The sequence below is a fragment of the Falco biarmicus genome, chromosome 5, assembly GCF_023638135.1.
Source record: "Falco biarmicus isolate bFalBia1 chromosome 5, bFalBia1.pri, whole genome shotgun sequence".
Classification (NCBI taxonomy): domain Eukaryota; kingdom Metazoa; phylum Chordata; class Aves; order Falconiformes; family Falconidae; genus Falco; species Falco biarmicus.
The window spans coordinates 71,888,621-71,904,329 of record NC_079292.1 but is presented as its reverse complement, the minus strand read 5'-3'; the positions used below and the strand labels follow the sequence as shown (position 1 = coordinate 71,904,329).

Sequence of the window (15,709 nt, the reverse complement as noted above, 5' to 3'; positions counted from 1 at the left end):
ACATATTCGTAGCACTGCAAAATATTTACCATAGATTTCAGTTTATGCATCACTGCAGAAACATTCAAAGCCACCAACATCTTTAAAACACTGTTGCATTGCATACTGTGTAGAAAGAAGAGGTTAAAAAAGAGGAGAAAGCTTATCAAGTGGTGTGTAGAGGGAAAAGTGGTCATTGTGGCCATCACTAAATGCCCCACCCTGAGCAGAATGAATAGGTGTCAGAACTGAAGGCAGACTGAAAAAAACCCAACCATTGTGAACAAGAAGCTATGCTGAGAAGGATTTTGCAAAGCTACAGGAAAGGTTACAACAAGGCCTTTCAACAGAACTAGGGAACTTTCTTGTAAGTGTTGAAGAGTTACATAAGCCCAGTTCAAAATCAGTGTATTGGAAAGAAAGAAAAACTTCTGGATGGGGTTCTTGGCACATCAAGAGTGTGTGTACTGTAAGTGTAACTGTAAATTACTGTAAGTGACTGTCTCAAGTCTTATTACAGCAAGGTCCTGAAATTAGTATTTCTGGTTTTTTATATTTGTCCCAGTTGAGTGTAATACTATTCAAGAATGGTGTTTTCTTAAGCTGTCATATAAAACTGAACTTACTCTTTCGGATACAATGAGGAGCATGTCCAAGCAAGCACTTCTGTATTTTTAGAGGTAGTGTTTACTCCAAGTAGTTTTATTGTCAGCATAGTTTCCCTTGGAAGAGCCTTTATTCGTAGAGGAAAGTTGATTCTAAAAGAAAATCAGAAAAGAGAAAAATAAAAGTTAAAAACCCCTGAGCATTGTTACCACAAATGAGTCCTTTCTACATTTTTCTAGATGCTTTAACACATATCAAGCTATACATTACAAGAGTTGCACTCCAAACGAAAATGCAACTGACAGATCCCTTCAAGACATTGATGTGTTTTGCCAACCATTAACTTGGATCATAGTACTTGAAAGAGGCATATGAAAACTCATTCACTTCAGTGGTAACAACTAGAGCTGACAAAGGCAGGAAAAGCTCAGTTAGATTAAACATCTCCTAAGGCTGAATTGTAAACCAATAGTTAGTTATTTTCTGTCTTGTGTCTTCAGAGGAAAACACTACTGAAGAAAGGAAGAGTTGCTTGTGAGTATGATAATCATTATCTTGTTGAGATATGCTTTGGTTGTGTGCTATTCCCAACCACAATTTAAAGGCAGATTTTTTTAATGAGTGATTCACTTTTTTTAGTGAGAAAATTCAGACCTATGAATATTCATCTCAACTTTGTATTGAACACTACCAAACTTGGTTGGACATGCAGGTTTTTTATATAGATTATATGAATTGATCTAAAGTCATAACTTAGAGCAAGTCTAACAAATAAGATACTTCCATGCTGTATGGAAAAATCATGTGTGTAATTACCCAGATGTGCAAGTCTCTGTTATCTTTTGCCTGAAGAGATTGTTTATGTTGGACAGTGCACTTCTAGCTTTTTCCATGTATATTCAGTACAAAGTTAGATTTCTCAAATGGAAAGTGAAATTAATAACATCTTTCTGTATAAACAAAAATCAATATAAGGAGCTAAAGGCTAAAAGAATTATCCCACATTGACAACATAAGCATTAAGCAAACAAAAGATCTGCATAAATTTGAGATTAAGAAAACAAACTAGAAGATAAATTTAAATAATATAGATTCCATTTACTTTTCAGATATTCAAGCTAGACTGCAGAACAATGCAGCTCTCAGCATTTTTAGTAGCCATACTTAAGCAGTAAACGTAGAATTTTGTATTTAAAAAGTATAGTAGCCTAAAAACATAAGGATTATGGGTGGCAGAAATAAGACAAGGTAATAATATAAGATAAAATTAGCACACGATTTTGGTCCTAGTTCCAAATCTGTCAAAATTCTATTGGCTTCAGGAAAGTTTCTTTAAATGCACCAAGGAACCACTGAAAGAAAGTAGATGGCTTTCAGCTGAAATTTTTAAGTAATCCAAATAAACATTTGTGTCAAAAATTCAGATGATCAGTCCTAAACATTTGTAAATTATTCAAATTTGTATCTCTCTCTTTGAATAACAAAGCAAGACAGCAATTCCCCACTCTTTCTGATGAATGTGAATAGAACTGAGAATTCTCAACTGTCTTCCCACATGTCCCTATTTATAACCTTCAACAGTGCTTTCCTTGTCTCGTGTCCTCTTCCTCACCCATAATTAGTCAGAAACAATTATTAGGAAACTGAACTGTTCACATGTTACAGATATCTTTTTCTGTCTTTTTTACTTAAGGCCAGCAACTCTGACCATGTTTCATAAAACTGTTCAATGAAGAGCTATGTTTAGCTGTAAAGCATTGTTAATGCTGTGATGAGGCAAAAAATAATAATAATAAAAAAAACCCGAGACATGCATTTTCCAATAGAGACAATTGTCAACACTCCTTGTGAACTTGGAGCAATGAAAAAACTCACAATACCCTCACTGCAGAAAGCAAATGCTTGCCAGAGGTTCCCTAGGGCACAATATATAACATTACCAGATGTACACCAGTAGGAAAAGAACCTGGAATCTTTGACAAGACATCCCACAAGTTAAAGTATGGGCCAAAGAGGACCAAAGTTCCCTCCCAATGACATGTGATTCCCCTTTAGAGAAAGAGATATCTGTATTGCTTTTAAGAACTTTGATTAATTATGCATTACTGAGCTTACCCAGCTGGTATTATCCTTTCTGACTTCATGAGGCTGAGTCAAATGGATAACTAAGAAGAGGAAATGGAACAGTGTCCAGAAATAAGAAACCTTGTGGGAGAACAATTTAAACAGTAGTTGAGAAGAACACCGAAGCTACTCACTGAGAAGCTGCTATTGACAGATGCTAGATAATCCAAGCTGTACAACTGGTGCCAAATGCCAAGGGCCTGATATCATAAGAACTCTCAACACAGAAGACCTCTGGGGCAACCCAAGCTTTGCCCTAAGAGAGTGTAAACAAAACAGACAAGCCAAACGAAATATGGAAAAGAGGGAAACCCGATGCCAAGAAAGTATCTGAGGTGATGAATGGTAGGCTTAATGTTAATTCCATATTTCATGTCTATAGGCTTAATATAAATTACAGAGGATGAAAAAAGAGGAGACAGTGGTATAAATGTATTAAGAGTAACCACCTAAGACAAAAGAAAAAAATAATTAAGAAGCCTCAGTCACTGAAAAATTAAACTAAGGAGAAAATAAGGGGGCAATTTTTGGACTTTACACTTTGTGTGCTAGACAGGATCAGCCTGTTTGAACTCTGCACCAAGGTAACAATCACCCCTTTCAAAGACAACACACAATTTCTAAAGCAAAAACTTTTTTTTTTTTTTTAGCTTTAGAAAACAAAAAAAATCCTCTTAAAAAAAAGACAAAAAGAAGAAACACTAAACAAGGCAACCTCTTTCAGTATCAAATTATTCCCATATTTTCTGAGAACTTTCTGCAAAAGACTCAATATGATAAAAGTCTTCAAGAGAAGCTCATGTTTAAACACAAAACCCTATCAAGTTAAGGTTCAGACAGTTACTGGCTAAAGCACTTGAAAACACAAACTAAATACATGAAAATCAGCAAAATAAAGCAAGTCTTGTCTTTGGCAGGAACTCTAGATTCCTAATCATCAAAACATTATGCTCCATTTTTTTTACCTTGTTCAAGTCAACACTAATCTAAAATTAGGACCCATTATGAAGTAGCTAGGTTTTTTTTTTGGTTTGATTGATCCCCAGCTGTATAGAGAGTATTTGATTTCCTAATGTAATAGAAGTTCTTCCTGGTGAACTTTTACCACATGTGTTTTCAATGGCTGTGAACTGAAAATAGCACATGGGTTAGAATGAAAATAGTGCCTTAACTCAAGGCAAAAAACTTTACAAAAAAGAATTGTCTTGTCTGTAAACTGCTTGTGCAAACATATTTCCTTCTGTTTCAGAATGGTGGTGTTGTAGCCAAAAATAATATAAGAGTGAACACACAACTTAGTTACAGTTTTCAGTGACCCAGACTTCCTATGATCAGAAATGGTGCCACTTGATGACATGGAAAAACAACTGCAGTAATAATTACTTCATTGTAATACTTTAAGATTTTGCTTGAATTCTTGTTAAAAATATTAATTAATATTTATATACATGTATTTATTGTAGGAAAGCCAAATCAGCCTGCTCCTGAGTATGTTTTAGATTATGGCAGTTAGACACATAGTACCTTCACTGATAATATGGCACTATCTCTACTGTTCCTTCTCTCTGGGTATTAAAAAATATGCTGAATATATTGAGTATTCTGTCAAGCTTGGTGTGTTTTTTTTTTCTTTCTTAGAGGGTTAGCAGCACAAATAGCAAAAAACATATTTTGTCATTATAGAACTGTGACAAGTATTTAATATTTACAATAAATTAAAAACAACATAAACTTTTCATTTCCTATGCATATTTTCATACAGAAAAGATCATAAAACCATACTACGTTTTGGCTTCAAAGGGACAGTAAAAATCACCTAGTTCCAACCTCCCTGCCATGGACAGGGACACGTTCCAGCAGACCACATTGCTTAAAGCCCCGTCCAACCTGGCCTTGAACACTTCCAGGGATGGGGCATCCAAAACTTCTCTGGGCAACATGTTCCAGTGATCTTCTCTTATCCACAAACAAGGTAACCCTGTTGTAGAAGGCCAGCAGACTTGTCAGGCACAATTTGCCCTTAGTGAAGCCATGTTGGCTTGTCACCAGTCATCTCCTTATTTCCCGTGTGCCTTAGCATAGGTTCCAGGAGGATCTGCTCCATGATCTTGACAGGCACAGAGGGGAGAATGACTAGTCTGTGGTTCCCCAGGTCTTCCTTTTTTTCCTTTCTTTTTTTTTAAAAAAATGGGGGTTATGTTTCCCCTTTTCCAGTCAGTGGACTCTTATCCAGACTGACACAACTTCTCAGATATGATGGACAGTGATGTAGCCACTTCATCCACCAGCTCCCTCAGGACCCACGAGTGCATTCCATCAGGTCCCATGGACTTATGCACCTTCAGGTTCCTCAGATGATCTTGAACCTGATGTTTTCCTACAGCCGGTGGTTCTGAATTCTGCCAGTCCCTGCCTTTGCCTTCTGTGACTTGGGCAGTGTGGCCAGAGCACTTGCTGGTGAAGACTGGGCCAAAAAAGTCGTTGAGTACTTCAGCCCTCTCTATATCCTGGATAACCAGGTCTCCTGTCTCATTCCAGAGAGGGGCTGTATTTTCCTTACTCTTCCTTTTATCACTGACAAAGATTTTCTGGCATCTCCATCCTACCTAATATTCCAATACTATACCAAAGTCATATTGCAGTAAGAACAACACAGTAGAGCATCCAGTTACTGTCTTTAGTTGAAAACATTTGATTTTGTTGTTAAGTGCTGTGTTAGATTTGGAAAAGGAAATAACCTATTGTCATGACGTCAAAATGTTCATGTCCTGCAATAAATGTCTGCTTTATAAGCATCTCTTCCTACAAGAATCTGCCTTGCCAAACCAGGAACATTTTAGTGAAATGTGCAGTGAAAGAAAGGGAGAAAAGGGAGAAAAAGCTCTAGCTGTAATACTGTTAGCTGACTTTAAATACTCATCTGACATTTGCACACTGACTCAAAAATAGCATCCGTTCATAAAATCCAGTTCTGGATACAAGCTAAAACATACAATAGTAATGGCATATCTGGCTACCTAGATTCCCAGCCCCTGCTTCTGGACCTCAAGTCATTAGGTCTAAGCAAACTCATGTTTTGAGACTTAAACAAATCCAGGTCAATTGGTTTGGTGTGGAAAATAGGCTAATGTCATTGATTTGTGCCAGACAGATAGAAATTTTTGGGTTTGTATTTTGGAATTAATTTGAATTAGATTTTGAAAATTATTTTCAAAATTCAAGGAACAACAAAAAGTAAAAATGTACTCTTACAAATTAATACTATTAAGTTTCTTACAACTCTAGATCTTGTTTTGGATGTTAAAAGCCTCTTACAAACATCTATGACCTATGAAAGAATTTGGCCTTCATACATACATGCTTCTTTTTCCAAGAAACTTTTTGATGGAATTACAGCCATTTAATACTGATTTCGGAGAGGTTTAATGGAAACTCTGAAGCTTTAGTCTGATTTCTTTAAATTTTCATGGAAATGGAAGAAAGACAGAGTTTCTGTTACAGTTATGGCTAACGTATTTATTTCTAGTCTATCTTATATTTTGTTTTAGAAAAAGGTTGTGTAAGATGCATTCCAGAAGGGCATCAGCCACTTCTTAAAGGCCAAAACTGCTTATAAACAATATAATCCTTCTTCTACACCTCAATTATATCTGTCTATATGTACCATAAGATAGTACTTGACCAAAACTTGGAAAAGGTGAAAAATCCTGGAGAGCAAATGGGAATGATCCAATTAATTTAAACACAAGGATAATAGTTACTTTCCAACCTTACAAAAGACTGAGGGTTAACAGTCACACTCTGTGGACTCAGCTGGGGCACCAAAGCACATGTTAGGCTGTAAAAGAACTAATTTAGTTGCTTAGCAGAAATGCACCCCTTTTGTTTCTTAATCATAGGGCAGACATACTAAGGTTTCTATATCTGTTCAGGAATGTTGCACAAAATCTCCATTGAGATAATGCCTAACAGGTTTGACATAAGAAGGTCTTCTTCCATTGGCAAACAGAAATTAAGAATTATACTCTGTATCCAATTATAATTTTAAAAACATCTTTCAGATAACTTGTAGCTTTTGTTCAGCTATAACGTAATCAAGCTGCTTGCCGCTTTAGAATACAGTAAATGGTGATATAAAATATCAAAAATTTCAAAGACTGTAAATATAAACAACATGCTTAAGAAGCTGGAAGAATACAATATTACTGCCAAATAATAAAAAAATGCATGTTTCTCTGTCATCTATTGCAAACATGCTTTTTGTCATCTCATTGCTTTACCCGAATGCTGTTTAAGTGTGTGCTTTGCTTTTCAGTGGGGTTATTTTTCTCAAAGTAGGCAGGTGACAGGCAGTTGGTAGCCTTTACTCTAAAATTACAGTCTCAAACTAAAGTCCTCATTTTAAAACTGCAGATCCTTCTTACAAAAGACAAAAGAAAAAAACAAACAAACAAAACCCTCCCAAAAAACCCGAACACCCAAAAACCCCCAAACAACCAACCCTCCCCCCCAAAACTAACAAAAAACAAAACCAAACAAGAAAAAAAAATCCAACAAAACCCAAAGAAAACACAAAAGCCTTGTTCCTTCTAAAAAAAAAAACCTTTAAAGAAACATTACAATAGGTTCTTGAGTTGGATTGCATACCTGCTAGAGGTGGATCCAAAGGGTAGAAGTCCTTAAAAGAGGACAGAAACATAGTCTTTGGTTGCATCTCCTTTCAGTTCCAGTATTCCTCCAGGATGCCTCCAGCAAATGAGAGCCATTCTCAGGCCAGCTTAGTTTAGCTTATTGTCAAACCACACTTAGCTTAGTCCTATTTCTCTTCCTTTGGCTATCCCACTCCTTTCTCACTCCCATCTCTCTAGTGTTTCTCTTAATTCTGTGGAGTTTTATTTGTTCATAAGATCCATAATAAAGATGTAGGGGTTTTTTTGTTTTTTTTTTTAATGAATAGTCAACGTGTAAAATCTGTCAGGTGAACATCTATCAAACACAGACCAAAACTTACTTCTCATTCCAGTCAGCCAGGTAAAAGAAGGATTTTTTAACAGGTATATTTTTGCAGATCTTCACTTGACATATTATCTTCCCAGCATAAGTTAGTGAACAGGAAAAAGAGAAAACTTTGTAGCTACAAAGTGGGGGGGGGGGAAGAAAAAAGACAAAAAGATTAATTGCAATGTATCATAATATACCATGTCCAACATAGTAAATTTAGCACTAACCATTTAGAAACTTGTGTAGGTCCATCCTACATGCAAAACCAATCAAAATAATGAATTTCATATTAATGGGGGTGTGTGTTTGTTTATTTTGGGTTGTTTGTTTTTTTTTAATGCCCAGAATTTAAGAAAAGTATTGAAAACACCTAAATTTTGTTACAAGTTTTTGTCATTAAGACTATTTTTCATTATTGCAGTCAAGGGAAGTTTGGATCTAAGTTTTGAAGTGTTACAACTTGTTCATCATACAGCTTCAGACAACAGTAAATCTATTTATACTTACTTTTCCCAATTTTTAACCAGCAGATTAGTACTCAAGGGAATGTATACATCCATACAGCAGGAGCATTAAAGCCCTCTGCGTTGGCATTCTTCATATACTTAACCAACTAGCTTCATAGTATAATCCAGGCCTGGGATTAATCTGTTGCTTTCATATTCTTCTTACTGAAATCTTAAAAAATTGTTGCCAAAATAGAGGAATACTGAAAAACCAACTAATGTTCTTAATTAGTCTTCTAACATTGAGATCTTCCTGCTATTCTCAGCTTTAGACCACATTCTGTACAAGAATGATCAACATGGGAAACAGTCAAATATGAACATTTCAAAAATGAAAATCTGAAGCATTTGTAGGCTGAAGGTGCCTGGCTTTGCCTTATTTACAAGAATGATCTCTTCCAGAACTTTGTAATAATTGTTATAACTATTGTAACAGATATGCTTTTTCTTCACTCTCTCTCTCTTTTTTAATTCAAAGAAAAGGATCTGAAATCTGTAGTACCTATAAGTATCAACGCAGAGGAAGGAAAAAAATACCTTATAAGACTAGGAAATGCTTCTGATCTTAAAAATGGCATCTTTCCTCTAGAGTCTAAACATTACAAACAGTTGGAGGGTAGCGCGGGAAATAATAGGTTTTAATGCAATCAAAAGTTTAAACGTTGCTGTTTAAACAAAAGTATTGATACACAATATACAGACATATTACTGATTTATAGACCATAAAGACCTAATCCTGGAAAGACTACTGCTTGCACAATGCTTCAGTCTGACTGAAGTTAGAAAGGTTGGTCAGAATGCATGCCCTTCAACCCATTTTAGGTCTTTGTAGAGCATTTTGCTTAGGTAGCCTCCCTGTGAGTTCAAAGGCATGACACTATAACCTTGTCCCAAAGATCACTTCATATGATCCAGATGTAGATAGGAATCTGATTTTTTTTGGACAGTAGAAAGAAATGCAGCCAAACATGAAGCTAGCAACATTATGTACTGGCAACAAATAAGGCATACCTGCTTGCGATTTAAATGAGATAAACCAACAAACTGATAAAAGAAACAAGAAAGAATGAAAAGACAGTAAACAAAGAAAGGTAATCAGTTTTGCAACATTATTCTGCAACTTGTAATGTTCGTAACTATCTTTTTAATAAGGACAGTAATACAGGAATAAGAAATTGAGAGCATAAAAACTGACAAAAAGCTTTTCCACAAAAGTGAATTTGTGATGGATTGAAGAGGACACGAACATGATTCTATGAAACATAAGACAAGTCACTCTTCCTTACCCCAAATGATTAAAAGAAAAGCCATTTATCACCTAGTGGTATGTATAGAAAAAAATAATGTGAGACAGACAGTTTGGGATGTCAAAATGCTGACATTTATAATACATGTTATATATATATATATGCAGGAATATATACCAAAATACATGTTACAAACAGCAGCAAGATCATAAAACATGACCTTTGGGAAAGGGAAAATGAGAGCTGTGACATAGCCAGCAGGGATTCATGCAGTGTAGAAATAAGAACGAGGAGTATGCATGTGAATGAAGTTAGTAAAATTATTTGAGGAAAGTAAGTACCGGAATGGCAGTCCATATTAAGAAGTCCATGCTAGCTATGAATATTGGAAAGACTGGAAAGAGAGATTAATGAGGAAGAGAGACTCGCATTTGCACATGCTTGAACACAGCATTCAAGTCACCAGTGGCCTTTAGGCCATATGTAATTTCACATTTTTCTGGAACGCAGTGGGAACAGTATAGCCATCTAAAAATCAGGATAGTGATTATAATTCCATATTTATTACCTTAACTAATTCAAATTCTCTCAGACTTTTATTAAACTGCTAATTACAGCTAATGCTGCATAGTACAGTCTCGCTCACAGTCTAATGTAAATGATCCCACTGTCTTTTAATCAGTTGTTTGGAATTCAAGGTAAAGAGGGAGCAAGGGGAAACTATTAATGAAATCTTTGAGAACATCATTTTGACTCATAAAAATAATGCTACAAGACTGTAGTCACCTGTCCTGCTTTGGTCACACTGGAGCTGTAAGAAGAGAACACCAGTTTTGCTCAGAGTAGGAAGAGCAGCTATTTGAAGACACAGCTTATTTGACCAAATAAACAATGCAGAAGGGAATCTTTCAATATGCTTTTTATTACAGTCGTCTCCCTCTTTTCTTTCCTGTGCTATGTTGATATACTAGGTGCATTTTGACCTGTAAAGTATACTTATTTTACTCACCATCTACACAGAGGATTGGTCAGTGCACGCACTTAGCCAAATAATTTGGTTTGAATACACCAAGCGCAAAAAAAAAAAAAAAAATGCTGATAAAGCCTCATTCAGATTGCGTCTAAGCAAAAGCACCCCTAGGTTTACTTTGCTAAGCTGGCCTTCAACCCTTCCAGTTACTTGGACTGCGGAGACCACAGAAAGTCCGCTTCCAAAGTCCTGTGGCATGCAGCACACACTCTTTCCTCCATCCTGCGGTGGAAGTCAGTTACAGAAGCATTTGATAACATACCTGTCAAGGCCAGTGCTTTGATGTTGCTTCTATTACCATCCTTCTGCACTGGTCAAGGGCAACCATCCGGGCCACCTCCTTGATTCTGAATCTGTTTAAGGGGCCTGCAAGTTTCCTGGTCATTCCATCTTAAGTAAATGCACTTTATGCTACAAAAGCAGTGGAGACACACCCACTTACTCAGTCTCTAACATTAAGACAGAAGTATCACCAAAACAACAGAGGTAACCTAGTATATGTGAAAAATACGTGATCTAAGAGATAACACCTCTTCTTGTGAACACCTGCTGGATCTCCTCCTACCTGTTCACCCAGGCTTCTGGGATGTTATGGGCAGCATAAACTGTGAAGCTGAACTGGGAATCCAGGCTGATGTCTGCACACAAAGGGCTCTTAGGCACGCTGGCAAGCTGGAAATTTGCATCAAAGCTACTGCTATAAACATGGATGAGACAAGAGATGGCCATAGAGAGCTCAGTCACACCATCCTCTATTAACACTGAGAGAAGAGAAAGAGAGAGAAATAAATAAAGGTTAGCAATAGGTCATTTATGAAGAATCTTATTTATCTTAAACCATAGGTTCTGGCTTTGAAATGCTTCTTAATAAAATTTAATTAAAATGACATAACTTACCAACTGAAGCCAATTAGCCATCTGTGCTTCTGAAACCAGACTTAGCTCATTTCTGGTGTATCATTAAGAGTCTTTCATTACAGTGCTTTCAAATAAGGCATTTTCAAACTAAGCATTATAAACTACAGCAAGTTAGTGTGCGCCTCAGATATGACAATAAAGTTTGTTAATTTTTGTGCTGGAAGAATTGCTATTATGCTGGCATTTTGTAATTTCAGCAGCTAAAGTAGCTACTTAGTTCAAGGGAACTGGCAATGCAGCTGTAGAATGGAGAAAAGGCACTGCTCAAATTTTAAGACTGTAAAGCTGTTGCAATTGTATGTAAGGAATTCATGCAATATATATAATAGCAGGCACAATCAGACATAGTCAGCATTCAGACGGTCATGGCCTGATGATTACTTTTTTGCCTCTGTTTTCACCAGCAAGTGCTCTGGCCACACTGCCCAAGTCACAGAAGGCAAAGGCAGGGACTGGCAGAATTCAGAACCACCCGCTGTAGGAAAACATCAGGTTCAAGATCATCTGAGGAACCTGAAGGTGCACAAGTCCATGGGACCTGATGGAATGCACTCGTGGGTCCTGAGGGAGCTGGTGGATGAAGTGGCTACATCACTGTCCATCATATCTGAGAAGTTGTGTCAGTCTGGATAAGAGTCCACTGACTGGAAAAGGGGAAACATAACCCCCATTTTTTTAAAAAAAAAGAAAGGAAAAAAAGGAAGACCTGGGGAACCACAGACTAGTCATTCTCCCCTCTGTGCCTGTCAAGATCATGGAGCAGATCCTCCTGGAACCTATGCTAAGGCACACGGGAAATAAGGAGATGACTGGTGACAAGCCAACATGGCTTCACTAAGGGCAAATTGTGCCTGACAAGTCTGCTGGCCTTCTACAACAGGGTTACCTTGTTTGTGGATAAGAGAAGATCACTGGAACATGTTGCCCAGAGAAGTTTTGGATGCCCCATCCCTGGAAGTGTTCAAGGCCAGGTTAGATGGGACTCTGAGCAACCTGGTCTAGTTGAAGCTGTCCCTGCCCGTGGTAGGAGAACTGGAACAAGATGGTCTTTAAGGTCCCTTCCAAACCAAGCCATTCTGTGATTCTATGATTGCACAACGATGGACACTGAAATACATATCTATACAGCTATATATGAAATGCAGGTTGTACCCTTATTTATATTACGCCTTAATTTATGTTATTTTCCTCTGGCTTCTGCTTTGCAATTTTTCTTCAATTACTTGCTTTTATGCATTTTCTCTGTGTTTTTGGAGCAGCTAGATATTGCCTGATTGCCAGTATAAATTAAAATCCCCAGTCCTGCCAGCCTTCATCGAGTGAAGAGAGCTGGTACAGGCACTCATTTCTGAGGGTAGGGACAGGTTGAGAGAGAGTGTCAGAGTATCATTCCAAGATCTATCTTCCAAGATGAGTTCCCCAGATTTTCTTTTTTTTCCCCTTTAACTCATAGGTTCCTACATGATCAAGGGCATACTCTCATTACCTGTTCCAGTTCCTGACATACTGCCTAAACTTGTCTGGCCACTGTATGCGGCAGCCATCTGTGAGCTGTCTAATAATGCCTATTGAAAAAAAAAAAATTATCCCAGGAATAGGAAAGCTGAGACTTGCTTATATTAGCTTTTTACACATAGGATAGGGGCAGGAATCCTGCCCAACATCAGATACAGATACCACAATTCACTGGAATTGGCTATCTCAGTTTTCTGACAGAAGTATCTCAAAAAAAAAATCCTCAGTATTTTATTCTCCTTCTTTGATACCCTTTGCCTTTAAACGAACAAATAGTCAGAAGTGAGACACAAAATGCACTGCAAACAGTGCAAAGGAATTATTTCAGTCTTCTTTATATAATCAACAATTGTAACCTATGTATAGAGGTGTATATAATATCAAAATAGTTTGACATATAGTGGAGTTTGCTACTGGAAATACTGACAGCAAATTATTGCAGCCATGAAGGACCAGCTAGAATACTGCAGCTTGTTAGGTAATCACCTTCCACATATGAAAACTGAGACATTTTAGAGACTATCAGACTACTCTTTGTGTATACTTCTCTGTCTAGCACTTATTTTTAATTATCTTTTTACTTAATCTCTTTACTATTTTCTTAATTTACCATCCTTCACCATAATTGTTTTGAACAAATCTTTTGCTTTGCTTTAATTGTTTTTTGCACTAGAATACAATTTTATTCTTATACTCCGTTCTCTTGCATGTGCAATAATTTAGTACCTTCCAAATTAAATGTTTAATTTGCCCTGAATTCTTCTACATCCCAAGGAATTACCTATAGTCAAATACATAAAGCCTTCTTAAGAGGTTCATAAGAGGACATCGGTGGACTATTATTTGAACCAGTATTTTCTACTTTATCTGAAAAGTACCACACTATTTACATTAAGGAAAATCAGCTACTTAGGAGACTCCCTGGCTCCAGTCAGTTCAAAGTAGCAGACAGGTGGACATAGTGTAATAGCAAAACTTTTATTTATACAAACTGGCCTATTGAAGTTAATGATTGCTAAGTGGAACCTTCTCAGCATTTTCTCCAAAAAAGGGTGAAATGTAGTTCAAAATCTGTGTAAACTTCCTGCTATGTGCTGAAATGTATCCTTTGGCCACCAGCAGTTTTTATACAATCCATATTCTAGGCTGTAAGACAATGTTTCAGATTTTGTCTCCAGAACAAGAGGAAATGTATTAGATTTCAGATAAGCCACAGAAAAAAAGGAATACTACTTAGACCAAAAAAAACAACCAACAAACAAAAAACCAAACCAACCAACCAAACAACAAACAAACAAAACCAAAACCCCAAAAGAAGAGGCCAGGAGAAACATACACAATAAGGTAGATGTTTTCCATAATAAAAAATCTACATATGCCAGGCAAGGAAGTGAATAAGATGCAAGATGCCTATCACTATATCCAAGATGTCTTGTCCGCTGGCCATGTTTGCAGAAGAATGTCTGAGTCACAAAACTGAGTTCCAGATATTTAAAAACCAAACAGATAAAACAAACCTCACCAAAACTGAGAGGGGAAGCAGAAAACCCACAAAGTTTTGCCTTTATTATTTATAACATGCTTTGATCTGTCAATGGTGAGGTGACAAAAATTTCCTATCTGTCAAGGACCTGCCCACTCTAAAAGATCTATGTGGCTAGATGGGGCAAGTTTAAAAGTCTTGGTTGCAGGCAATGTTCCTGAGACGCCCTGCTGAAGGGAGCTGGGAAATGTTCTTTTTCCTCTCAAATTTCCACCTTTCACCCATGGGTTTGTAGGGTCTGTGCCTGACTGCAGAAATGGAGCCAATTTGGAAGCAGAGCCTGGAGGGGGGACTACAGGCTGTCTCTCTTGCTACAATGACACATGAGGGGTGAAGACAGCAATGGGGCAATCAGTTCAGCTGTCAGCAAAGGGAGACAAATTAAACTTCAGCATTATTTACTTAATTATTAAAAGATTCAGATTAAGATCTTGTCAGGTATAGAGTTCCTCAGGTATAAGCAAATGTCCAGGTATGACCTGGTCTGCAGTCACAGGATTTTTTCTACATTCATTTTCTTACTTTTGTCAGCTCTCAATTTAAAAACACCGTATGGTTTCTGTGTCAGTCAGCCTTCCCGCCCCCCCCCCCCCCCCCCCCCCACACACACTTCACTTGTTAAGCCTGGTAGCTTAACTAAATTAGAGACAAACATCTCAGGTATTCTGTAAATGTCCATTACCCACAAGAGTTGGTCAGCATCTTTTCACTGCATTTTTATGAGCTGCTGAATAGGATTTGGTGTGCTGAAATTATATTTCTCATTCATGAAGCCAGGGGATTTTACAGTTTTTTATGTCTTTTATGATTAATAAATCTTAGTTGAGAAAGGACTATGGTGTTTCACTGATTTACATAGCACAGGCTATGGACTTCCTACAGCAGATTCACAGCTTCAGCTATGCCAGAGTTTGTTATCTAGAGGGGTGTCCCAGGCATAGCCAGCATCTAGAAGAAGATGAATACACCACATCACAAAGTGAATTGTGGCCAAGATTAATAATCTCACAACTCAAACCTCATAATTTATTTCCAGGGCGAAATTATTTGTCATCACCTTCTCACTGAAGGTGAGAAGAAAAAAGACTTGCAGAAATGAGATGAGACTAAGGGAAGGAAACTTTAACCACAGCTGCCAGATATGCTTATTGCTGACACACGTTCCGTGTACACGGTGTCTGAAGGAATAAATTTTACCCTTGGTGAGAAACAGAACAATTCACAACATCCCTGAAAGTGT

At 37.2% G+C, this 15,709-nt stretch overlaps 1 protein-coding gene across 1 annotated transcript in view; it reads right to left on the bottom strand.

Annotated features, from left to right (window-relative positions):
* PIK3C2G (phosphatidylinositol-4-phosphate 3-kinase catalytic subunit type 2 gamma) overlaps positions 1-15,709 on the bottom strand; it is a 208,276-nt gene that overhangs the window by 135,789 nt on the left and 56,778 nt on the right. The window contains exons 11-13 of the mRNA XM_056342037.1: positions 11,059-11,254; positions 7,721-7,843; positions 606-737 (exon numbers count right to left, since the gene is read on the bottom strand). Coding sequence (XP_056198012.1) covers positions 606-737; positions 7,721-7,843; positions 11,059-11,254 — 451 coding nt within the window. The remainder of the gene's footprint in view (positions 1-605; positions 738-7,720; positions 7,844-11,058; positions 11,255-15,709) is intronic.